Source organism: Ooceraea biroi, chromosome 5 (genome assembly GCF_003672135.1).
Source record: "Ooceraea biroi isolate clonal line C1 chromosome 5, Obir_v5.4, whole genome shotgun sequence".
Taxonomy (NCBI): Eukaryota; Metazoa; Arthropoda; class Insecta; order Hymenoptera; family Formicidae; genus Ooceraea; species Ooceraea biroi.
In genome coordinates, this window is record NC_039510.1 from 17,039,048 (window position 1) to 17,065,926 (window position 26,879).

General features: G+C 41.2%; 4 protein-coding genes and 1 long non-coding RNA gene across 14 annotated transcripts in view; 3 read left to right on the forward strand and 2 right to left on the reverse strand.

Annotated features, from left to right (window-relative positions):
* Positions 1-3,192, reverse strand: part of LOC105284918 (CLIP-associating protein 1-A) — a 33,780-nt gene extending 30,588 nt beyond the window's left edge. For all 4 annotated transcript variants that reach the window (XM_020033426.2, XM_011348765.3, XM_011348763.3 and 1 more), the window contains exon 1: positions 2,382-3,192. In XM_020033426.2, coding sequence (XP_019888985.1) covers positions 2,382-2,570 — 189 coding nt within the window. In that variant the 5' untranslated portion in view covers positions 2,571-3,192. The remainder of the gene's footprint in view (positions 1-2,381) is intronic.
* A 1,049-nt stretch (positions 3,193-4,241) lies between these two features.
* On the reverse strand, positions 4,242-20,954 carry LOC105284916 (vesicle-associated membrane protein 2). 4 transcript variants are annotated; one of them, XM_011348761.3, is made up of 6 exons: positions 20,662-20,954; positions 15,746-15,963; positions 14,819-14,898; positions 14,650-14,701; positions 13,678-13,736; positions 5,628-5,760 (listed from the first exon to the last, which is right to left on the reverse strand). In XM_011348761.3, the coding sequence occupies exons 1-5, from the start codon at positions 20,937-20,939 to the stop codon at positions 13,723-13,725; spliced, it is 642 nt and encodes a 213-aa protein (XP_011347063.1). In that variant the 5' UTR covers positions 20,940-20,954; the 3' UTR covers positions 5,628-5,760; positions 13,678-13,722. The 4 variants fall into 4 exon arrangements, with proteins under 4 accessions (XP_011347060.1, XP_011347063.1, XP_011347062.1 ...); XM_011348760.2 differs by lacking the exon at positions 5,628-5,760 and adding an exon at positions 6,029-10,310; XM_011348758.2 differs by lacking the exon at positions 13,678-13,736 and having other exon boundaries at positions 4,242-5,760.
* LOC109611327 lies at positions 11,226-13,353 on the forward strand. The gene is made up of 2 exons (XR_002193697.2): positions 11,226-12,645; positions 13,023-13,353. It is a non-coding gene; the product is annotated as an uncharacterized LOC109611327 (long non-coding RNA).
* A 503-nt stretch (positions 20,955-21,457) lies between the features above and the next one.
* LOC105284919 (synaptobrevin-1) lies at positions 21,458-23,834 on the forward strand. Of its 3 annotated transcripts, none has more exons than XM_011348771.3 (3): positions 21,458-21,639; positions 23,006-23,328; positions 23,427-23,834. In XM_011348771.3, the coding sequence occupies exons 2-3, from the start codon at positions 23,010-23,012 to the stop codon at positions 23,480-23,482; spliced, it is 375 nt and encodes a 124-aa protein (XP_011347073.1). In that variant the 5' UTR covers positions 21,458-21,639; positions 23,006-23,009; the 3' UTR covers positions 23,483-23,834. The 3 variants fall into 3 exon arrangements, with proteins under 3 accessions (XP_011347073.1, XP_011347074.1, XP_011347075.1); XM_011348772.3 differs by lacking the exon at positions 21,458-21,639 and adding an exon at positions 22,433-22,536; XM_011348773.3 differs by lacking the exon at positions 21,458-21,639 and adding an exon at positions 22,486-22,613.
* Positions 23,835-23,954: 120 nt separating this feature from the next.
* Positions 23,955-26,879, forward strand: part of LOC105284925 (chloride channel protein 2) — a 28,725-nt gene continuing 25,800 nt past the window's right edge. The window contains exons 1-2 of one of the 2 annotated variants that reach the window (XM_011348785.3): positions 23,955-25,519; positions 26,159-26,541. In XM_011348785.3, coding sequence (XP_011347087.1) covers positions 26,485-26,541 — 57 coding nt within the window. In that variant the 5' untranslated portion in view covers positions 23,955-25,519; positions 26,159-26,484. Of the gene's footprint in view, positions 26,542-26,879 lie in introns of both variants that reach the window. The other variant, XM_011348784.3, reaches the window with a different exon arrangement.

Genomic DNA, 26,879 nt, shown 5'->3' on the forward strand with positions numbered 1-26,879 from the left:
AAAAGATAATAATATGATATGATTTTATCAAGAGATTCCTAAGGTATCAATTTATTAATTGCATTGCTATCAGAGAGTATTTTTTTATCAAGGCTCCTCAATGAGATATAAAAAGGTAACGCTGTGATGAGTCATTCATCAGCGTTACGATTCCTTACGCCCACATTTGTCTCCAAACGGACTTTACCGTACGCTACACTGGCTCTTTCAGCATTTCAGTACATTAACTGGTAAACAAATCATCATGTAACTCTCATAACTTGTATAATCTCCTGTTAAATCCTGTTAAATTTGTCACAACTTGCAATGACATTACAAACAGTACGTGAAATCTTCGGGATGATCTTAGGAGTAGTTTAATTAATTTAATTCTAATTTTAATTTGGAATTCGAATTTTAATTTCGATTTTTATTTTGGTTGCAGATCTACAGCAGACGGAAAGAAATGACGAGTGCACATGATCGACAAGGATTGTGTGCAAGTTTCGCCGAAATCACGGCCGAGCATACCTGATGATTTAAATCCCGTAGCAAAGTTTCGAACCGCTCTCGATACTCCATTAAACTGTCACTCGAGTTGTTATGCATTTCTCTGGAAAGGCTCAAAAACTCACGTCGGCCGTCACCGGGGAACATTTAGCGACTCATAATGGCTCCGACTGAACGACATCCGTCCGTCGATCTTTACGACACGTTTGCAGAGGACGCGTTACATACATGGCGTGAAAGTTTATTCCCTTATTTGCGGAACGAATCAAACTCTGCGACAGCGAGATCGACGTACGCATCACAAAAAATATGTCGCGCGGTGCATTCTAGAATTGGCTTTTACTCAGCGTAAAATCTGTCCAAAGGCTTTACTTGCAAACCGACTTTTAATAACGCAATTTTAATATTCAATTCAATAAAAAGAAATTTCGAGCTTGTTAGGTAAAGTAATTGAAAATCTCGCGAGCGAATTACGCGTCTTTGATTCGACTACGAGATCACGTCCGCGAGAGTGAAACCACGAGTTCCGGTGAGCGAAACAAATAAACGGCGACGCACTTAATTCGGCGAAAACGTAGTACGTAGGAGTACTTCAATCGGCAACGAGGATACGTCATAAACTCGATTGCTCTCGATCGCACGATGCAGATTGAGCAATTTAAAGGTCACGCCGGCTAACTCCCGCGGCCGTCTTCCTTCGCCAAGGAGGAGGCTCTCGAAATATCCTCCCTCGGTATATCACGATCTTGCAAAGTGCAACATTCTTTTGCGAAGGCGTGGTCGAACAAAATTCAACGGGACGACCGACAAACAGAGACAACATACACGGTTGCTCGCTTGTGCTTGTGTATATATGTTGCCGCATGTTGCCAGCGTCCTCAAACTGATATCTCTGCCCACAAAGCGACGAGGGAAAGTACGACAACAACGACAACAGTCGACTCTAGCGTGACTAAAATTAAATTTCAAAGCCGGATAAAAGCGTGATAATTGTGCAAAAGTGCGACAGGAGTCGAAATTCATGAATGATCGAGGAATTCCCGCATTGCGGCTGTTACATTCATTTCCGTTTTCAGAGCGGAGAGGTGAGAACGTAAGGGTGCTCGCGTTCTCTTCTCACACGTGCGCGAACGCGAAAAGCGGCGTTTTACGGAGCGCGCCGGAGGTGGCGACTGATCAATCGGCTCCTTTCTCCATTTATGGACCGCGCGCGTCGTGTACACGCACGACAACGACGACGACAAAATCGAAGACCAAGACGAAGACGACGATGACAATAATGACGATGATGACGAAACGCGCAGATCCTACATCGTGGTACGTCAACATCGGTCAACAACGACGTGAAGAGTGATCTGCAACGAGTTGGCCAATTAACCCGCTTGTTACCTTACCCCATCTTCCTGAGCCATAAGCTTATCTTATAAGCAGGATACTAACAGAATGGCGCGACTAACAATGGCGAAGCAGATTACGCGTTTCCTGTATTTGTCAAATAACATAAGATTAACAATATAATATAAAGTGCTACTCTCCCGAAAATTGATTAACGAAATCCTTCCATCACATTGATATTTAGACTGTACGTCACTTCACTTTGCGCGCGCGCGCATGCGGACGTGTCTGCATGTATACGTAAAACAAATAAGATTGCAACGATTCTGTAACAGATACCGCGCAAAAAATGATTATTTCCCGTTTTAGCTGCGATATTTGACAGAGATGGGAGAACAGGTGCACGTGCACAAGGCAGGTGTACGTACGCGAAGGTTATCCGGTAAACGGGCGGAAAAATCTTGCGGGTATAGGGTATAGGTTAGGCGCGTTCGAAACGAGTCAACGGCCTAAATCCGGCCGTCGCGACCGCTCGGGAAAGCACTCTTGTTTCTCACCTTGGGATTGCCGTTGCCAAGCCACGGTATAACGTTGTCGATGAACATGCCGATGTCTTGGCACTCGATGCTCTTGTACGAGTCACCGAGGTAATTGAGCAACGCGTTGCCGACGTTCAGCTTCTTCTTGATGTCCGTCGTTGACAGGAGCGGCATGAAGCCGTCCATATCACGCGGATTCATCGCCATGGTGGTGACCCCCCCAAGGTGCTGCTAGATGTCCTCGCGCGTCCCCGTCAGCGTGCTCGCCGTAACCTCGTTTGTCGTCGTTGTCGCCTCCAGCGAGTCCGAACTCACCAAACCGGGACCAATCGAGAGACACGGACAACAGGAGTATTCACTCGCGCACGTCAACACACATTACTCGCGGCGATGCCCGCGAATGCGTTCACGAAGCGCGGAAACCGGGTTTTTTTCGCGTTCTACCCGAGTCATGTCAACGGGACGAGACACTCGGCACTCGTAAAACTGAACGATACACAACGGGAAATTACCGGTGCGACACCGTCCGCGCAGTTTAGTCACCGCCGCTCGCCGCAACGTCCGTACGTGCGGCGCGACCGCCGCGGTTCTGTCCTTCGAGCGATCCTCCAATGCCGAGCGTTACACACCGAACGTGGCTACGGCCGAGCACCGTTACTATCATCCGTCGTTGCCGTGGTCGTCGATCTCGACGTCGTCGCCGTCGCACCGTCGCAAATCGCACACGACCGATCACGAACGAGACGGCGAAACGAGATCATCGGCATCCCGTTCACGCGACGCCATTTTCGTTCCGCGTTACCTACGCGCAATACGCGCCACGCTGCGCCGTCTGCCGGCCGTAAACGACTAACTTAACGTCATCATCGACGCCATGTAGTCGCCATCAGTCGCCACTTACCGTGTAGTCGCCGCGTAAAAACGTTGAATCTGTCGTTGTCTTTTTCATCGTAATGTCTCGTCTTATTATTTGATGCGATCGCAATGATGCACACGCTCGCGATGTAACGTAGTTTTCGCTAACTGTTCCACGTTCGATCATTTTCCCGATTTGGACGACGTCGCGATCATGAAATATCTAGCAAACTTTTGAAATCAAATGCGGCAAAGTAAGTCAATAAACTTGTGATGTATTTAATAAGATTTGTCAATCAGACATGAATTAAATGTTTCTATATTGATACGTGTTTATTATTTGCGATGTTTTGTGCCGTTTAATTTTATAGAAACATAACAGTAATTAAATCGTAGTTTGAAGTAATTGAATGGAATAACCGTCTCGTGGCGCCATCATACGGTGCCGTTAATGATTTAAACGATCAATGCCAGAAACGTAGTAATTGAACAATCGAGTTGTATGTAATAACTTTATTTATAATTAATTTAATTATTTTAAATATACATTTAGCTAATATTTCAATTAGAAAATTAATGTTTAAAATACACTATATATTATGAAGTAATGTATTGACGCTGTGAAATTTCACGACAAGAAAACGCACATGGGATTCTTTTACGTAATATTATTTATTTATAAGGCTAATATGCAATAATATTTATAGTATAGTATAGTATTTCTATATAATATAGATCTGTCGCTTCTTTTAGTAAGATATACACTTGAAGGAATATTGCAATTAATATAACTCCGTACAACATTACTCATACACAATAATATATCAACAGGCGCGTCTTAAGCGCGTTTTCCCACAGTGCATGGGGCTATACTTACAAATTTTACTTCTTTATAATCATTATCGGTGTATAGACAATTGGATCGAATCTATTTTTGAATTAATTATCGAGTGAAAGTAGTAACACAGTGTTCCATTAAATACGGAATACAATCAATGCATTAGTTTCGTCTTTCTTAATTAACAGCGATTAGTTTTGGGTTTCTCTTAGATACGCGTTACCAACCAATATAATTTGCCATAAATAATGTAATGTGTACGCGTGTATGTGTACTATGTATGTATGCGAATATGAAAACAGAATAGCTATTTATATGTATAACATTATATGTATAGTATATATATATATAACATTACTAAATTACATGCTATTTTCGTACAAGATCTACTTTCAGAGATTTTATTGTATGGTCATCATTGTGTTAGTGCTTGAGAATGTAGGACTCACTAGTCATTTTTCCTATCTTTGCGATATTTCTATATTACATATACAGCTAATTTTGTCATCAACATAAAGAAGCAAATTTTTATATTGACCCATATAGGATATTCTTGAAAGTAAAGACTTTAGAAAATATATCTTGAATATGCGCATAATACACGCATAAATAGAGTAACTTTGTAAATAAAAGGTGCGCAAAAGTGTTCAATTATTCGCTTATGACAGAGTCACGTCAAATATAATTTTCGCAAACATGGCGATTGATATAACCGTGTCATAATTATATCAATGATGAACTATTACATTGAAGAACTTGATGTAACAGTGAAATACAATCCGTATATTCCAAAAATCATATCAGGTAGACGTAAGGGGAACCGCTTGCACGGAACATTTTCCAAATATTTTCAAGTGTTCTTGAACAGATTTGAATGCTAAATTGTATCAACCCTTTCAATAGTCATAGTCTTTCCTGCCTTTATTGCTACCACAGTATTTTCATCCGATATTCGACATACGAATGATTATTTATATGTATATATATATATACGCATTAGATTTTAGTCTTATCTTGACAATTTGTAATAATATATACATGTATATACGTCGATACACGCGCGTATCTTCCGCTCGTAGGATCCCTTGTGTCGAAAATGAAACTTTCATTGCAATTTCCTAGCGGCTTAATGATTTTTTTCTTTTTTGAACAATGAAGAGATCGGTCGATACGTCGCTTCGATTTTAATTCAAGTTCTAAAGCTGTACTGTGATATCATAAAATCAACAAGATAATTGTTGTCGATTATTTGTCTCAACTAATTGTCCACATCACATTGTGTTATAAATTGTCTTGACAAGAGAAAATAATGATTAAAAATATGAAATTAGACGAATGACAGCGTCGCAAATAAGTATCGACCGGTCGACTTCCGCGGACGAGGAAAGGACATCGGCTTCGTTGTCCCAGGGTCGATCCGTCCGTTTCCCCCTTCGCTCCTGCCAACGAGTTCCGGTCACCAACCGTGTCGGGGCTTTTACAAGACGCTGCGTGCACCAGCGTCTAGATTGTCGACGAAAGCGGGAGGGCCATTCTGCGATGCACCACCGCCTCCCGTGGCACCACCACCCCCTGTTGCACCTGTGACTGGGCCACCTGCACCTCCGCCCATACCACTTGCTGCACCAAGCGTATTACCCTGCTGCAGGTAGGGGTTAAACCCCCCCGTGGGTGCAGTCGGCGTCGATTCCGGCATGAATTTTACTGGAAGAAACGTGCAAACGACAGTCGAATTAATATTTTCGATGAGATAACTTATATCGAATATGCCGGGGTACCGAAAGCGAGGAAATCGCTCGCATACAATCGTCGGAAGAACTCAGAATTCACCTGAGAATATAATTCGCTCTGCTATTGCGAAGGTACCCCTTTCGAAATGCTCGAGGAAGGCACAAGGGGCGCGCGAAAAAGTGATCTCTCCGCTTCGCGCAGGATCTGTCTCTTCTATATTATTTACGGCACAAGAGTAACGTCGTGTTTCGTACTTTTTATTCCCATACTTTTATAACGATTAACACACACAGAAACATATAATTTGGACAAATGAAAAATATACAGGTTGTACAACGCTAGAACGCAGAGGTTGATATATCGATATATTCATTTCTCTCTTGTTTTTTTAAACAGCTGTGTTATATTACAGTGTTCTCTTTTCTTCTTTCTCTCTCTCCCTGTCTCTCCCTCTCTTTCTCTCTCTCTCTTTCGCTCTCTCCCTTTCTCTCTCTGAAGTGACTTTATTCCGTTAGATAATAGTGTATAGGTATTGTCGCGTTTTACTTCAAATCTCGATACGCCCGGCATCATTTATACACTAACTGTATAAGTCGGAACAATTGTACGAATGGACAGCGAGTCAAATAATTCCGAAGCGACGATAATTCGACATACATGTATCACTGATGAGACTTTCCTACTCTTGATACGATCACAGAAAACGTAAGCTTACATGTATACGATATAATTCACGTTACTAACAGTGATATTATCTCAATTGCATCGGTGTGACAATACGAAATAATGAAAACTATGAGATCAGCGATGTGGAACATAATGGAAGCACAAGATAACATTTCAGGTTGTAATTATAACGCACAACGAGACAGAAATTACAATCAGAACGCGCAGTAATGTTTGGAGAAATAAAAATGTATAGAAATAAAATTGTAATTCACAAAGATGCAGGACAAATATTATACTTGTGATACCTCTCAGTATCACGTGAGATAATTGACAACTGGATTTGCTAATTGACAAAAATTTCATAATTCATAACACAACCAGATTTAATTATGTAAGTGGGCTATGCATTCATTAAGAAACTGATGAACTCGAAGGCACATCTACATAACTCTGAAAAGAACTCTTTATAAATAATAGGAGATACAATGCAATACTTAATTTATTGACGATTATAAAATGTAATAATATTACGAAATTGTTACAATTGTCAGATTAAAGAGAGCATGTATAGAAAAAAAGGCGGAAAATGAAAGTTTCACAAAAGAGTCAGATAAAATATGTCATGTGCACACCGGCGTACAGTAGCAAGTTTAATGTTCTTACCTCCTGCTTGGATTTAACGGATACTAGGCTTTATAATGATCCTCTTCCTGGAAGGCGCGTTGCAATACATGCATTCGATCGTCAATAGGTCATTTGAGAACTGTTATCGCGTGACGTGTGTCCGGCCATGACCGAGTTAGAACTGTCTCGTCAAAAAATTAACGTCTACGCTTTCTCTTGCGTGCAACACTAATAATACAAAGACAAAAAAAAAAGAACGAAACCTAACTTATCCATGTCATCAGAATAGTATAATTCGTAAAGTTTGGAAATGGCAATGCTTGCAGAGAATTATAATACGAGTTCGTACGATCGAAACAGAAAGATAATAGAAAAAAATAATTATATAATCTACTTCTCCGTCATTTCTCTTTCAGTTTAACTACGCAGTGTATCCTTTATTCGGTACTGTACAATGTTCAAAGCGCAGCATCATGATCATATTCGTCATTTAATAATTAAGGATACGTCGAGGGTTAAGATATGACGTACAGCTACTTGTTTATAAGTCTCGTAAATATAGAATCGTTCAAACGTTACAACTCGGCTTGTATGTGTGGCCACTTTGCGCGACACCTCGAAGAATTTCTCATTCGTCGGTCCCTCAGTTTACTATGATTTCGACGAGCTCGACAAAGCATATCGCATCAGCAGCTCGTGGTCCCCAATGATCCTCGTCATCGACATTATTTTCAACGGTATCGTAAAGTTACGCTGCAACTTGAACAGCAACGAATATTCGCATTGACCGAAAGCAATTTGGAAACGAGCACAAAGCTTAGATAATACTCGTTTTATTCTTGTGCCAATTAACGCTATCGCTAAATATGATATAATTGTGATCGATCGGAACGTTCAATACAATGCGATACATTAATGCGTCCGACACGAGCAATCAACGTCGGACACATTTGCAAATCTTGCTTCCTCTGAAATACAGAACTATCAGCGCGAAACGCGGAAGCGGTACCGTTTTCAGCATCTTGCCGATCAACACTCCGAAAAGCTCTTTCGTTTCCCTTTCTTTCGGCAAACATTCGTCCGGAAATCGTGGTGGAATGGAGCTCTCGCAATTATCGCGCATCGGGACGGGATCAGCGGGAGGAACAATCGCGGAGGACCACGGTCGGTAAGACGATCATCTCGCGAAATTATTGCTGAATCAGAAGCAGCATCGGGAAACCAGGAAGGACCGAACAGAAGAGGAAGAAAGGGAGAGGCATCAGAGGATCGCGACGGGAATCGTGACAGGCGATCCTCGTCGGATTCGTCGACGATCGATCAGCATGTCGCGCGTGATATACTTATCACTGACGTACGTTTTATCTTACGGATGGACGATAAGGGGATGACAAGGAAGCGAGGATGGAGCCTTCCTAAGTTCTGGTGTCCTCGACTCGAGAAGAACGATGTCTCCCATTGTTGGGGCGATCGCATCCGCGAAGCGGATCAAACGTCATGTCGTCGTTATTAGGATAATCATTAGTTTACTATTAGCGTTATCGTGTTATTATCTTCATCGTGATCATCATTATTATTAACATGTATACATAACATCTTGTAGATAATTCTTCTTTAAGCCTTAAAACGTTATCTGTAGCCGCTGCGTCGCTTTATATCGAGGTGTTCCTTTTTTCGCACTCTTCTGTTCGCCTATCTCCCTCTTTCCTCTTTTCTCTCTCTCTCTCTCTCTTTCTCTTCCTCTCGTCTCTTTATTATTTTTTAAATTCTCTATACAGGCTGCTCGAAAAACATTCGTCGCCGTCTTCGACGAAGGCAAAGCGACTGCCACAATTCTCTCTTCTCCTTCTCTCTATTGCTCTTTTCCTCTCCTTTTTCTTTCTGTCTCTTTCCCCCCTCGTCTGTGTTTCCTCTGTAATTCGCGAAAGATGCAAGATGCGAAACGGTAATAAAGAACGCCATGCGACTCTCGTCGATATAATCGGAGCGGATTGGTCGCATAATTCGACAAATGGCGCGCGCGAGGGACAAATGATATATTATTTACAGTTGACGTGATTTACACGTGATGTATAACACGTCTATAAAGTAAACGTGTCTTGATATACACGTGAACGCGTTCGCGTGTATGCGCGAACGTGCGCTACAGCAACTGCCTTCGTCGGAGAGGTTTTACGTGGTGGTTTTCACGGACATCCTGTCTCTTTCTCTCTCTCTCTCTTTTTCTATACATATATATATATATATCCTATATATTTATATATTATATATCGGCGCTACAACGTATCTTCGTCCATTTTTTTCGCGAATATTTCATATCTTTGTACACAATAACCGTCTCTCTCTCTATTTCTTATGTCTTTCCAATTATCTCAAAGAAATCTTATTAACAAAAATGGACGAAGGAAAACGCGATTCGTCTGCCTTATCAAGCAAACATGTCTCAGTCGCAAGATTTTGCAAACCACTTCTATTGTTTCAATCTCGTTTATCCGATGAGATTTCCATAATTATTAAACAATTGCTTAATTTTACATTTGTCAAAAGGAAATATATCGTCATGCCGCGACATAGCTTTTTAAATCATAATATTACGTAAGAAAACGGAATCAATATAATCGTGAGATAATCGTAACAGCACAACGATAATCAGCACAGAGTTCTTGTAAAATTTGGTACTTGGGAAAAATTTGCCGCGCGCTACCTTCGTCCATTCTTGCATAATACGGAGACAGAGTCGGTTCAATGTGGACCCCTCGACTTCCCCTGCCACAATCCGAAAAAGCTACAAGGGTAACAAGAAAAGTTTCGTGGTCGTTGCGACGGCTCTCTTCTTTATGCTTCTCCTCGCTTCTAATCATCATCGGCCGCCATCACGTTCTCTCGACGATGAATTCCAAGGGCCAAAGATCCATCGAACGATCGATCGATCCCCGGATGCAACGATTCGACATTACGTTGCGAACAACGGCGGCAAAGCACGTTGATGGGTCATCCTCTCCAATTTCCGGTCTGATGAGATCGTTATTCACCCAATCCGTCTTCAGTTTCAGAAGCACGACTTTTCGCGAACCACTTTCTTCAGCTCTGCCACTTGTTCTTCTTATTATTCTTGCTTCTCTTCTCCTCTCCTCCTTTTTAACTATCTTCTTGTTGCTGTTGTAGTTGCGTTATTTTATTTTAGTTCTTACTCTCGGGCTTTTGCGTTTTGTCGCCACCAGTGAAGCTCGCTGAAAACAATAATAACATTTGTTCTTTTCCTCTGGATCAGATCCGGCCATGGTTCATCCCATGCCGTGTCGCTCTTATCCGTCTTTTCAGATATCAATCTGTCTCTAGGAGTTTTTATTTCTTTCTTTTTATTTTTGTCTCTACTTTGTCTCTCCTTCGCATGCAAACTCGCTGGATTGCGCTCATCGTGGCCAAACGTCTAAATTAACGATGTAATAAGCTCTTAATTATGAATAGAATAATTATAGTATACAGGGTGAGGCACCTAAAACAGGCCACCTGAATATCTCGGCTGTTATTGGTGATAGAAAAAAATGTGTCAGACCAAACTTGCATGGTTTCGAGGGACACATAATTTGTTCTAAATAGTTTTTTATTAGGTGGACGCGTAGAGGTCATATGAAGGTCAACTTCGTTTTTTTAAATGGTATGATATGTTTTTTTACGTATCATCTTACTAGACTACACGCTCTACTGAGCGTTTGAAGATGCACACATTGATCTACGGGTCAAAATCATTCAAGGTCACTGAAGGCTAAAATTTCTAACGGCTAGAACTTTTTCATTTCTGAGTTTACAGTATTTTTAATAGCAGAGAACTCTAGGTAATATAAAATAAATTATTTTCCCTTGCAGTTGGCCTTCAGTGACCTTGAATGATTTTGACCCGTAGATCAATGTGCGCATCTTCAAACGCTCTACTAGATGGTACGTAAAAAAACATCATACCATTTAAAAAAAACGAAGTTGACCTTCATATGACCTCTACGCGTTCACCTAATAAAAAACTATTTAGAACAAATTATGTGTCCCTCGAAACCATGCAAGTTTGGTCTGACACATTTTTTTCTATCACCAATAACAGCCGAGATATTCAGGTGGCCTGTTTTAGGTGCCTCACCCTGTATATACATATACATATATTTCAATATTCTTGTTAATGAAATGATGTTATTTTACATCATTGTCCACAACGAGCTGTTCTGCAAACCAAAATTATTGACGTTCGCAGTTTAAAGCTATCGGCCGTCTATGAGGACAAGGAAGAACCGCATGCAATCGCATATAGCCATATAGCATGCACAAACATGTATATAAGTTGCCCAACACACCCAGCACACGAGAATTTCTCCCTGCTGAAACAAGCAGGATGAAAAGTCATACTTGCCAGAAGTTCCGTTCGTATTTCCTTTTGTTACTCGTACGTGATTCGTGGAATACGTCGTTTTGTAGATATTCGTTGTAACATTTGACTGCTGGAACTTTTGGCGTTAGTACTTTTGATACACTGCACGTAACAAGCCATGCAACGCTACATCGGTTTTAAACCGGGAAGGGAAATGATTATATCAATGGAACATGCTTCGCAATAAGAAATTAAACACAAAGCGCGAAGATCGTCCCAGAAACATTGTTTTGCCCCTGCAGCATTTGGAATGCACATTATTAAAATGCGCATTTTTCAGAGGTGTATGAGTTTCATATTGTACTAAGTTAAAGAATGTCAATTTAGAGAAAAATGAAATACAATAAATTAAGAGAAAGAGAGAAACATGCAGAATAAAATGTATGCACAAATATATATTATATTACATGGAAAAAAAACAAGTCGATTATAATATAATAGTATTTCATATCTAATTTCATATCAAAATATTAAATCAAATATAAATATGAAATAATAATGTGTATAAAGTTTGCAAGTATAATCGTTGTATAAATTTCACGTACAATTAAACAAGATTTTAAAAAATGCTCCATAAAATATGCGTTTTATACATTTAAGCAGAATATCTTTCTGCGTGTAAGAATGGATAAATGAAAGAAATAATAAAAAAGTGCTTAAAGAGAAGATTCATGTGAAATTGCGTTCTGAAAGAAGAGAGAAAAAGATGGGAAAGAGTGCAATAATAAAATCATAGCTTACCGTATATATACCGGAGAGTAGGGTTAAACAAAAACTTTTTGAGAGAGACCTTTTCTGTTGTAGTTGTGGTGGTAGCTGTTGTCTGATAGATTCTTATTGTTGTCAATATATTGTGCTTGTTGTTGATGTTGTCGTTTATCGTTGTGGTGTTATCATTTCTTGGTGGTGTTTTATGTCATTTTCTTTACTCCCATCGTAGCCCGCGAATCACAATTTTTTTTAAGCTTCATGCTTAACTTATTTCAGTTATAACGTTTATGCACTCTTTTTCTCGTTTCAGTTAACCACCAGAAAATCGACAAAATCGTTGCCTGGGACTAACTTCAAGAGGAGGATACCACCGAAAGTACAGATAAACACGTAACAACAATTACAGTGGTAAAACACACACGCACACGCAAGATCAGGTATGGTTGTGTTTCGGAAAACATTCCTCGGAAAAAGCGAGTCTCTCACTCGTTGGTGTTCTTTAAAGAAATCCATAATTTGCTTCAAGACTAAATCATACAATATGTATATCTAAGTGAGCAGGAGACAAGTGTATATATATATATATATATATATACACATTATATATATATATATATATAATGTTATTAAAATAATCAAAATAATTATAGCGATTCTTTTCGCGCGCCTTTCTCTTCTTTCCGTCCTGTGGACTTTAGAGAGACGTTCAAATTGTCACGCAGACCAAACGCGAAAAAAATTCTTCACAAGAAAATGTATGACAGCAATTTTTCATAAATCGCTTAAATTCATGACGTTGCATATTGTGTTGTAGTGACAGGAGGTTTGAGAATAAAGAAGGACGTCGTCGAAAATTTATGAAGGCCCGCAGTGTATCACTACAGTGAGACTTAATTGGAGCACTTCCCAATTAAATCGGCGATTCATAAATATGCAACGACTCTAGGCTAGTGGTGCAGAACAAGTTAGGTTCTTACATAGAGAATACACGTAGCAACAGATACACCAGCAAGTACCTATCACAGGCAGACATAACGTAATACACCGACTAAAAGTGCCAGTTTTATAAATGCGTATTATCTAATTTTGTTCTGTATTACAATTGCTATAGTTTGTAAAAGAATTACAAAAAATAATAATTGTAACATTGCTTTAAATTATTAACGCCGTTAATATTTTTTTATTTAATGCGTTTCATTCATGATAATTTTGAGAAATTGGATCTGTTATTACGGCAAACCTGTTTAATTCCTTATAAAACTGGAAGCACTTGACATCATCAAAGTTACAGAAGATTTTGAAAGCTCTGGGTGAGTGGAATCTCGGTGTGGCACAACAACGGGAACTCGGGGAGTAGTACAGGTTCAGATATGATATATATATATATGTTCTACGACAAGAGTAAAAACGAGAGAAACGGGATGAGAAACAACAATGGTACGCAATGTCGCAATTGTTTTGCTTTCTACCTTCAGACTCACTCACACACAAATCTCTTCCACCAATCAGCACGCCTACACGAAGTTCGCTAGATGGAAAAAGAGAAATACATACATTTCACACGTGTTAGATGACGAATTAACAAAAGGATGACAGAGCAACGCCGCACATTTTTCAGGCGGATTGCACTGCGTCTCTTTCACGCGCGTCAGACACGAATACTGTATATACCGCAGCAAAATGAAATTTTCATCGTTTGTGTACGCGAGAAGCGAGTAAGGGGGAATGTTCGTGAACGTAAACCTTTCCGGAAAAGTTCCGTGGAAACGGATTCAGGTCGAACAGTCGTCGTAATTCAAGCAAAGCATGACGAACAGACCGCTTCGTTCACATTTCTCCGAGAAATCTCAAGAGAGAGGAAGGGAAAGACAGATATATATATATATATATATATATATAGAGAGAGAGAGAGAGAGAGAGAGACAGATGAAGATTCCTCTCTCGCAAGATATCTCCGAAGCTATGCAAACTCACGGGCGAACACTTCACTCGAATACATCACGTCGTTCGTGCAAACACAATTCTACCGTACTTAAACGCCTCCTTAAACACAAGGGGGATAGATCGACAGAGGAACCAGTGGAAAACATTAACCAAGAACGACTGATTCGGCGATATAGCCGTAAACTCTAAACGGAAGTTTACCCGACCGCAGTGGAAATCGATATTCGTTCCTATCGGTTACACGAAGCTCGAAAGTGAATATCAATTTCCACTTGTTTAGACCGAGCCTGGTTAGGATAAAATCGACGAACAATTTGATATTTCCGCCATTCCGTTGAAGCATTTAAGAAAACGACGCTGAATTAGTCGCTCCGAGTCAAGAACGAGATTGTACATCGAAGAGATGGCACAGAACATTGAGACAATTGCAGTGGCAGTATTGACAGCCGTTAAACGAGTCAACGCGTCTCTCTCGAAATACTCTCTGAAACACTTACCGATAATGATGGCTATTACAATGATTCCGATGACGCCCATGATGATCATCATCTGTTAAGAAGGAGGAAAAAGAACGGTACGGTTATTTGATTAAAATTATAGTTCTAAATTTCTTAAATTTTCATTCCAAGTTGAGCATTCCAACTTTTAAATTCTCACGGTACTCACTTTTAAATTCTGTAGCCAGAACTTTCTCTTCAATTTTCCTGCCTGCTGTTCGAATTGCGACGCTCCTTGTTGCAGCGCATCTGCAAAAGTAAATATGTGCGTCATTGCGTATTTATTTTAAGTATCTTTAAATATAATTCAATTAATGAGAACATTTATTAAAAATGCGACTTGTTAGAAGAAAGCTCGCGACATATGTTTATTAATTTTTGCAAAAATATAATATCGTATAAGTATATAAATGAATGTGTATTTGTAGATAAATATTATTGATACACACAAATGCATGAGCATATTACGTGAGAGAGGATCAACGTGTGCGAGCCACGTAGCGTGGCATCGATTCGAGCGTGTCACAGTAATCGATATCAACGTACAGTCAGACGCGCAGGGTCGAACTATTTTATTGCCACGATGTCATGAATGGGAGGTGTAGGATCCTCACGCGGACGCATTTTCCACCTAGTTCTCGTAACTTAATGCGATACACTAAACGTACGTGTATAATAATAATTTAATATCGCAATATCGCGATATGTGTGCGTATATTCCGTTATAGCTTCTCAAGTTTTCACGATATCCTCTTAATGCAGACGTAACAGCATACGTTATTTCGCTCTCTCATGGCGTTAATTAATCTCTCAGCGTGCGATAAACAAATAAATAGCATTTGCCGTAAGTAAATGTTCCGATATAGGAACAGTACACAACGTGCGGACCTATATCGGTATAATTAACAAATGGAATGATAATACCGCGGAAACGTATTTAATGGAGGAGCAATGTATAGTATACATAAAATAACAGAATAAAATACGCATTTCTTTATCAAGCCCGAAAAATGCGAGTGTGCACAAAATCAATGATCAGTTAAATTCTCGACCAGCATCTTTTTCTCCCACGGAATTATCAATTTGGGAGACTCACCTGCTCTATCATCGAGCTCGGAGAGCTTCTGATCACGCTCGAGGACTTTCTCGACGTTTGTCTTCATGATGTCGACGACCTCGTCAACTTGCGCTTGCGTCGCCTGCAGCCGCTTCTGCGAGGCAATCTGCTGCGGTGTTCTGGGACCACCGACGATGCCATCGGTGCCCGCGCCTGCACCCGCAGCCGCATCCGGTGCTAAACCACCCTCCGTAGCCCTGAAAAAGAAGCGGTTTCGCAGATAGGCAAAACGTAATTCTTTATGAGCACATTGATTCTCGGATTGTTGCTAGTTGAGTACGGAAGTGTTTCGGTAATACTCAACAACCGGGAAAGTTGGAGAAATAATAGAAATGGAGAGATAACAGAAAGATAATAGAAAATAATATTGTACTTTCCACGCAAATATGTTTGCGTTGGTTGTTTTGGAAAGTTTAATGCAAGATAGATTAGCAGAAGCGGAATCGAAATACAAACGTACAGACACGGTTGCTGATGCTGCTATGACTAGGTATTTACCAAACGTACGCATTTAATTATGGATACGCTTGACATTTTGCAATTTGTGCAAAGGATTTATTTATCTGCGTCTAGCGCGCATCTCTCCCCTGTACTCAGAGAAAAGAATGGAGTGAACAGGTGAGCGGGTGGGTGTCGCTCGTATCCCGGGAACCGGGAATTATAGCACCACCATGGTGCCGGATGCTGCGTGAGATTTTCCCCATATCGAGCCGCGGGTGGAGACAGTCGCGAAAGGGCAAAGTTCATGACACGATTTCGTCATTGCGCCATTTAATAGCAAAAACTCGATGCGTATTACCCGATATGGCACGTTTCCTACCCACTCGTCTCCAAGGAAGACACAACGATGGTGACGATGATGGCAATGAGAGGCACATCCTTTTCGCGACTAAGGCTGTGTTCCGATATTCACTGCAAGTATTAAAAATTTATAGTATACGTGAACTATATAGATTTTCAGTACTTGCAGTGAATATCGAAACGCAGCTTAAGAGAGCGTATTTTCAATGCCATCACGGAGGGCGAGAAGAGAAAAGGTCGTTGGTAATGTCAACTATCCTGGTGCAGTCCCGGAAAAGAATAATCCTCGAGAGCATACATACACATACACGCGTGCATTTGAAAATGAACAATCGCAATTACCTAACATTTTCCCATGTGCCAGTCTTTCCATCAAAATTTCGGATGAATGCACGGAAAAAGGGTTTAATCGACATTGAAATTTCAAACGATTTCTAATTAATCGAGTCTGAAAAGCATTCATTTACGATGGAGATGAAAGCATGTGCAGTCCGTCATCTTTTCTTTATCTTTTTTTCAATAAGATGTTTTATTATTTATAAGGAAAATATTGCGGCAAAGTACTTTTTGTCAGAATGTACTATAATATACTGTATATCGACTGAACGCTTTGTAGCAACGTTCATTCATTGCTTTTGAATAAAAACCGTAAAAAAAGGGTTGAAATGCGCAAATACTTTTTTCTGTCTGCCATATACGGAGGTACATCGCCGACGCTGGGGTTTTGGAACTATACATTATAGATACGCATGTACCGGTCATCCCGTAAAGTTACTTTTTACGGGGTTTTCCGACCGACCGTCTGACCTTTTGCAGAGAGACAGAGCGAGACCTTTCCCGGAACCGCTGCGAGCAATGTCAATTCAATTACGCTACAACTTATGTGTAGGGATAATTAAATTCTCCGTTCCTTCTCCGTTGCGTCGCAACGTTCCATCCTTGTCATCCTGTTCCGCGTTCATTAATATATTCGTATTAATTCGTATTAATGCGCTCGTCAATGCAGAACGAGAGCTGCATTTTCTGTCAATCGTATGATACGCAGCGATGATATTATTTGAAGATAGAATGATTATTTTACGTATGAGTAATCTATGAATCAATTAGGATTATCAAGAGTTGCAATATGGCGGCATTATATCAAGTCAATCGATCTGTATTAAGAAGATTAATTTCTCATTATGAAAGGAGTTCCACTATTAGCTGTGAATGCTAAGCTGCAGGAATACGTGACATAAATGTCGAGATTACAAAGTCACGTGTGCGTGGCTCGTGCGTATCGCGATATCTGTCATTCGGAAAAATACCGGCTACGCATTGCGACGGATTAAAAACGCGGTCGGCATGGTAAGTCGTGGGTTTTATTTTTGGCCAGACGATCGAACGACCAAGTGGCAACACCCGATCGATCGGCTATTCGAATAACGCTGGTGGAATAGTTAAATGTGGAGGAGAACCGTATGTGCCTCTCTCCCCTGTTTCCATTGAGTTTCGGCGGCGACGTCTCGGATTATTCAGCATTCACCGCGACATTTCGATGCAATTTCCACCGATGTGCGAATCGAATTAATCGTGGCGAAGAATAAAATAGGTTACATAATAGAATTAATGCATCGATCGCACGGTGCATTGCTTCTTCATCCTGGTTATTGGATTATGCGAGTCGAACAGAGTATATTCTCATGGGAATTGCACATTTCCACATAGGAACATGTTCCAAAAAATCTGTATCAGTCTTCTCATTTACAGCGATCAATCAAAAGTGCTGCCTGAAAAATCCTTCAACTATCGGTCGACATAAGAAAATACAGTTACTTGTAAATATAATTACAACAACAACAATGATATGTGGCGTAATACACCAAAACTGATCAAATTACTATTAATTAATACTATACAACTGATATTCGCATACGCGATTGCTGGACAGTAACGAGAATCCTATCGAAGGAAGGCGGCAATCTCGAGATTGCAGCGAAGCGCTCGAGAGCTTCCGTGGATGGAATTGTAATTGGTTACATTTGTGGTTCGCCATATCCCGAAGATTTGTCTTTGATCGATGCACAGATAATCCGGCGACTGGTGGTTCATTGGTCGCCATCCGCGTCAGACGCGCTCGCGCCGGTGTGTGCGTGTGCGTACGCACGAACGTGGCGAACCTTCCCATTCTACGTAGCCACACAAGCCGTAGAACATTGCCGTAAACGTGCTCATCATTGATTAATCTAAATATAGAAACTGCGAGAGCTGACATGTAGTAGCGACGCGGCGCGTTTTTGTACGATTGATCCTTGCTTATATGTATACATGTTTGCAATTAGATTCCCCCGATAGTCACACCGAACGTGCGAAGAACGCGCGTAGAACGCGCGAAGAACGCGCAAACGAATTGAGCACACGTGTGGACAAGGAAATGATCTGCTGAATCGATCGCGGTGGATCGATAGCAGACTCGTCGCTATCCTTTAATTCCCACGCGTTGCTAATTCATCGCAAACGCGATACAATGCGAAATTATCGCATGTCCTCCGGCGAGATCGATTCCACGCCGGTTGGACGTGTGTGGGTGTCGTAACGATGCGCGACGTTTGAATCATCCTGCATCTTTATCACGATTGTTCAATATCACAAAATACTCAAGCAGATAACAACGATACTGTTTACAAACGCGCTGATTGTCCACGGTGAATATAATGCGTGGAACAATGGAATTATACAGAGATGAAAAGCGTAAAGATTTATAATGAAGGACGAACGAGAAAAAGAAAGCTTATTTCGTTGAGTTTATTTCGAATCACTTTACTCGTGAATCAGCGCGGTTGTTCCACTGCAATCGAATTACTACTTTCAAGTTAACCCTGTTAACAATAGCATCAAACACACACGTGCATTACTATATACTTAACATATAATAATCAGTATAAAATGATCAGTATAAAAAGATTTATTGATATAAAGAGATATCAAAAATAAAAAGAAAATAGAGATGAAAAAAATATAAGAAAAATGTAAATTATATAGCATAACTAATATAGAGATTGCAACAGTATTTTCCGTGATCGACTTTATATTACTCTCGAAACAAAATATTCGCACGTCGATGTAACACAGTGCACGCATCTCTTAAGGGTGCAAAGAGTCGTGGCGCGTTATGGGTCGCCTTATAGAGGTTCATTTCCTTCGGCGAAATCGAATCGGTGCCGTCGGGGCTCGCGGCACCATTCTACCGTATCGGAAATTCCATCGCGGACGGACGAACGGGTCGTGCGAGAAGGATCGATTGGCGACGACAAGGGCCTCGGCAATTGCGTCTTAAAACGCATCTTACAACGCCGCACCGTTGCGGCGATTCTCGGTTCCGCTTCGTTCGCCGAGTCGGCGACAATTTACACGATTCTTTCTATCGCGCCTATACCGATTTTGCGCATTTACCTCCGCAAAATTCACTATCGATCGAACGTTACGCGTTCAACATTTTGCACGTAAGGTGCAACGAGCATGCAGAATGCACGAAGCACGATCGCCTGTCAAACTTAGAATTTTATAAGTTTCAAAATCCTGCATCGAACGACTCATCGGGATTTTTGAAAAAGAACACGACTTTTCGCTAGAATGATTCACCGATCGTCGAAACGGATCGGTCACGGATTTCATTCTCGAAGTAACTGTACACCAAGCGATCGCCATTTGTGTCACCGTTAGGGCGCCAAGTGGAAGCTAGAGAGGGTCACCATCGTGTCTTGACGCTCGATTTCTCGCGCGGAGCTCCTTCAGGTTTCTCAGTGAACACATTCTCGCGGAGAGGTGCGCCGGGAAATAGCACTTGACCGATCGATACGCGAAACCGATCGTCCCGTTCAAAGTCCAGTACGCCTCACCTTAATTGCTCCGTTTAGCATTATCTTATATCCTCCAACAGCATTTCATGTTTACTCGTTCGTCGCAACAGACCGCAGAAAACGCATTCGCGATGCATCGAGGATGACGTTTGCGGGTCGAATAATGCACGTCCTCGCGACACTTCTCCACGGACGCATCGCGGACGATCGGCAGGGCCCTGGATCGGGATACACGCATAGTTCACGCGTACTCACATGCTCGTAGTCGATCGCCTCGGGCTCTTTCTAGTCGGGCGATTCTCGGTCGATTTGTCGGTCGGCTCGTTCGACGGCAACCCCCGTTGGTTGATTGGTGTTCGACGCGACTTACTTCTCGCGAGCGACTGCCAGCGGGAGACTAGATGGCCGCTGCGGTATTGATAAAATTTTCCAGTGGCACGCCGCCGCGCGATATCGCCAACGCGAGCGAGTGTGCGCACACGTGACCGCTCGAACGATATATCTCGAATCACCCGCGCTCGAACCGTGACCATCGCGTTCCCGCATTTGCCACACTTCCGCTGATCGGCCACTTGATGTGAATTTTGCTCGCGATTGTTTACCAGAAATTCCAGAACGCGTCGGATCACGCTACCGATCGCGCGGTCGGCCGATATTTTCTCGCGGGAACACGTCCGACGAGCGAAGAACGCAGTTTTGAAAGCGTGGCGCGCGCCTACCTACGTGAATCGACCTCTCGAATCGATCGCGGAGACTACCCCATGGACTGCGCGTGCGCGGCCAACTTGGTCGATAAATGGCCGCGACGCGCGACGTCGCCTCGCAACCCTCATGCGCGAACACACCCTGCCCGACTGCCAGGAACGTATATCGAACACCATTCATCTTCATAGTCGATGTATAAATCGTCATGTGCACGCAATAATTTCTAAACAATTGTAAATGCATTATTGATAGTGGCGTAAGTTTGAAATGTTCCAGTTCGTTGTTGCGTTCGCCAGGCAAAAGAAATCGCCAGGTGAAGGATATGGCACCTCCGTCTTTGGCAATCGCGCCTACGTTCCTGGCGACGCGGTGCAGTACGCGCACGAGTGTCCGCAAGATGTTTTATTTATGCTCCTGTCGCGATTTTCATTGTGAGTCACATCGACGCGACGTGGTGGTGGACGGCGTACATTGAGGACCTTTCTACCGCGACATTATTTATCATCTCAGTTATGGCAACTCGTAATGGTAAGCGTCAATTTTGTGAATGGTCTTTTTTCTTTTCTGCTTTGTTTCCGTGACTGTGGTGCGAATGAGATCAATCTCATGATTCCTAAAACTGTTCAATTTTACGTTCGCTACAGAAATGGACGCTTGGTCATGCGACGTCAAATTATTAATCGCGATTAAAGCAGAATTTCGACGCGAGGTTTAACCGCGTGATCTAATTCAATTATTGATTTTAAATAATATGCAGAAAGATATTTCTGCAAATTGTTTATCGAATATGTACAATAATTGTATTACTAGAGGAATTTTTAGCCGTAATGGTAGTATAAAAATACAACAAATTATATACGTACATTTGTACATATGTGTAATGAATTTTGCAAAGCTTTGAAATTTCATATAATTTTTTGACAGTAATTGATTGCCTGACATACATATACATATGTATATGAATCTAATTGACTTGGCATGATTAATTATAGCGTACATTGAACATAATTTAATTATTTTGTTTACTTTTATGCGTTTAGGCATTAATTATTGTGTCGATAGATTGAAATTATGAACGAGTTGTTTTATATATTGATATTTCACGTCGATAAATTACCAGCAGGTTTCCTTTGTGAAGTAATTTCAGTTTTCTCCGTTAGATAACGCGTGAAATACTGTTTTCTGCCTATTGAAAAACTGCTATAAATGCTGAGTTTTATAACAGACCAATAAATTATGTCAAAACTGCAGATTACTGTGGAAAAAAACGAATTTATGCCGAGAACATATTATTTTCTCTCCTTTATGATTGCAACATTTTTTATACGTCCATGACGTCATGATTATCGCCATCTTCGATCTGTGTCATCCGCTGTTCACTGTTGTCGTTATAAAATTGTAGTCGTCATCGCGATAATCTGCAAGGTATTTGTCATATTGTTTGCCAGTCTACGAGTCTACGGTTGTGCTCTAATTTATTCTTATATTTAATATATTTTTCGGTAAGTGAGAGACGAGTATTACACTGTCGAAATCATCCTTGCGAAATGATCGCTGCGAAAATCGAAAATCGAAAATTTCGAATTAAGTGGTAATTTTGTTACTTTTTCGCAGTTCCTAGATGTACCAAGTCCCTCTTTAAGCGACAGCTACAAGTATTTTGCAAACCGGTAGATGCGCGAATAAAAACAGTTTAGAACCATATGCATGATCTTTGAGGTTATGGGCGTGTACCCGTTATTTCGTCGGATATATACTTTCCTTGGGCATCATTGCAAAGAATATTGAGTTTTCTCGTCGTCTGGATCTAATTAAAATCGTGTGCACTCTGCCGATTTATAGAAATATTACTGGTAAACTGGTTAATCGCATGATCCTCGTTTCGCCGTTTCAGACCTATGGAGGGTGGAGGTGCGTCAGGCGAGGCAGAGATGGGTGGACCGCACAATGCGCAGCAGGCAGGTGCCAGCAAAAAATTGCAACAGACGCAGGCGACGGTGGATGAAGTCGTGGGTATAATGAAGGTGAACGTGGAAAAGGTGCTGGAGCGGGATCAGAAGCTGTCGGAGCTGGAGAATCGCGCGGACGCGTTGCAGCAGGGCGCGACACAGTTTGAGCAACACGCTGGCAAGTTGAAGCGAAAGTACTGGTGGAAGAATCTCAAAATGATTATTATCATTGGCATCATATGTGTCATAATTTTAATCATCATTATTGGTGAGTATACCATGCCAGTTGATAAGGTTTGATTTTGCTTTTGTATCTTGCGCAGCGTCATTTATCTACATACTTGTTTTCTCTTACGTTTATAACAGCCTCGGTCGTACCGAGCTCGTCTTCGGATAACTCCACCGACAGTCCGCCGAAATGATAGCGTTGTACCAAAGGGAAAATATCGCGTTGTTTCAATCAACACTACATTCTCTCTCCTAGAATAAGTTATATATTGGGTGAAGTACGTAGGCATACATGGGGGAGACGGGAACGGCAGATTCCGAATTGTAATATTTTATAACGTCGTCCATATCGTAAAATTGAGAGGAATGAATATATATATTTTTGAGATTACATCGAAATACGCACAATTATTAGACTAGCAACCAGTATTAATGTAATGGGTGGCCTTCCTTTTTAAAAAGCGTCCAATGATGTTAACTTTGTTGCAATGATGCTTATTATAAATTTATTGATGATATATAATATATGTAATGTTTGTACTCTTGTCAGTTGGCTATGTGAATACTGTTTCCACCTCTAGTTGATTCCCTCTGGCTTTCCCAATATACGCACCAATTAAAATTAAACTGTTAAGCTAAATTTTCTGTAAAATAATATATTTTGTCTAACAAATGGTTTGCGCAATTTTCTTCAAGAACAACTCCATGTTCGACCATATTATTGGAGAACCATTAAGAATGTTATACGAATCGCTAGTTTATCGCAGTATCGGATAAACGAGCGCTGCATTAATCGGCAATTTTTGTGCGAAACAAGTATTTTTGTTACGCTCAGATTCGATTCAACCGTCGCGTCGGTTTCAATTTGTGATTAAATTTAAGCGAATACATAAATGAAACGTAAGAAACTTGATTCACTTTTAATAAAAACGTAGTAAATGTTGAAAAACTTGTATGCAACATTTAAGTGAAAAAAATAGTTTTTTAACGTTATTAATGAGGAACTTTTGCATTTTATTCTAGAATAAATACTATATTATATCCAGCGCACGCTTGTGCGAACTATTAATATTTTTGTTAATTAATTATTTATCCAGATTATCTATTGGTAAAGAGTAATATCAATATTTACGATAAAAGTAAGATATCTTCGTAACGCGAAAAATAAAACGCAATCGATCACTATCAGACAACGACACTCCTGATATCGTCGTCCAGACTCTCACCATTTGTCACGTGCGCGATCGGTTGTTACGTGAAGGAGAAAATTAGTATCTTTGGTGGTCAATTAGTACCTTCTATCAATGTATTAATCGTTTAGCTTTATTCGCGTGTCATCGACAGCTCCGAGATCCATTCGTGTCACGTGCATGCAAAATGGAAAAAACGCAAACGGGAAAAAGGAAAAGGTCGTCGTCCACAGTCTGACTCATCATCATTATTACATCAGTTCTGTGAATTAATTATTTGTAAGCGTTTGTAAGGTCAATTATTTCCTTCTCGAAAGAAAGGCTATTCGTTAAAACGAACTATCGTCTTCGATTCTACCTGTTTTTGATTATAAGTCTATTTCAGTGCAAACATAATTAAATCGCGCCGGCATAAATCCAAGGAGTCGATCGCAAAATCAGTCGCTTAAGTGTCGCCGCCGCCGCTGTCGTCGCCTCCGTTGAGGATTTCAAATTTCCTGCAAATACCGTGACTGAAATCTCGGCCGCTTCATTGAAACACCTATCAGTCGGCTCGCGACCGTCCAACCGGACAGTCAGGGCGCATGTACGCCACTGAGGCGCGCGCTCGCCGCGTTTCGCCACGATCGGATCGCATCGTTGTCATTGACTAAAAATTCCCGCTTCCGCGGAATCGGAACCATTGCCGCCACTCGAGTAACGCGACGACACTGCCGTTTTGGCGATTAACCTTAGTCCACGTGTGTTCCTCTGCTTCGAGAATCTCGGAGACGCGAGATTACTCTGTCAAGTACTCTGGCATTACTCTTTTTCTCAAATATCGTTTTGCGCAGAGTTTACTGTGTTCAAAAAGTATTCGAAGTCAGAAATTCAAAAGCCAAGTTCGCCAAGTTCTCGGTGTTTATCGTGTAAAATCGATCGATGGGCACGATTAGATAGATTATTTTTCGACAAGTCGATCAGTTATTCGAACGCTAATCACAGGCCGTTAATCGCGAAACGTCTTCGGCGTCAATATTTACCAGCCTGGAAGTCGCATCGGTAAGAACGAAACGGCATCTCACGGTTGAGATGATCGAGAGGGTGCAAACCGTGAATTGTCAATTCGTGAACGTAGCCGTTCGTCGCGCGGCTCGATATTTGCACAGTGATATCTTCGGCGTTTCTTTATCTCGCTCGTAACTGTTTTCACGTTGCTGAATAATCGCCGCGATAACTATCGAACGCAAGTCACGTGACACTCCCGCCTGCAGCATCATTTCGCGCGTTGTTTCCTCGGAAGCGCGGTGGTAGCGATTTAAAGGTTCGTCGTGCGCGGTTTAACCGATTGGTACATAACCGATTTGGGACGCAGTTGCGTGAACATCATGCCTTACGGACTCGCTCGGCGCAAGTGACAAAATCGTCTTTCGCGCGTAGTTTTACGAGCGCGATAAGGTTGAAGTAAGTCACGAGGCTAACGCGAATCGATAGTTGAGTTTAAAAGAAGATATACGTTATTATTCTCGTTACAGCTAAGAATTACTTTCGCGTAACCAAATAATATCCGCCCTTTCTGCTCGTTCGCCGGAGATACATTTCGAGGCTTTCTGTCGACGCACCTTGACCTTTCTCTCGGTTATCACGCGTTGCGTAACTGGCTTTTGAACTTCGCGCCTTGCTCGCGATGCTTGCTGGCAGATCTCGCGACTCCGAAATTTGTGACGGAAAGAGAAAGAAAAAATAATAAAGCGCCGACGACGACGCCGGGCGTCGTGCATCCGGAGTAAAGTTTGTCACCGATGAATCGCTGCCATTGTAACGGGAAGGAACAAGGAGACACCTTTGGTAGTTTTGAGAGCAAACGATCGTGAACGAAACCCCATGCAGATTCACACACAACTGCTCTATCTTCGCATTTTCCTCTATGTCGCACCATTGACGAACAACTTTCTTGGAAACGATTTTCCTTGACGATTGAGTAATTTTTCGAGTTAACCGCTCCCGTGTGACAAAACAAAATCAAGATGGCGTCATTTGACCGAGAGGACGACGAGTATGAACTGGGATATCAGAACACCCTGGTAAGTATTCCTTTGTAATTTTATAATGCGAGGTTCTTAAATCTTGTTTTATCAATATGATAAACGCAGCGAGTTAATTAAACGAAGAAAACGAGAGACGACACTCGAGCGGATATAAAATTATTATTAAACGTTATAAGAAAATATTCTTCCTATAATTTGAATCTCCGAGTTTTATTATTTAGATACGTCTTAACGCGATGATTAACGCTTTCTTACGAATTGGACGAATCATGTACATTTATACATATTTGCATCTTTTATCTGAATTTTTTAAAACTTTTAGCTATTTTATACAAGTAGAAGTAATTAGAAAAATATTGATTGTTATCATAGCA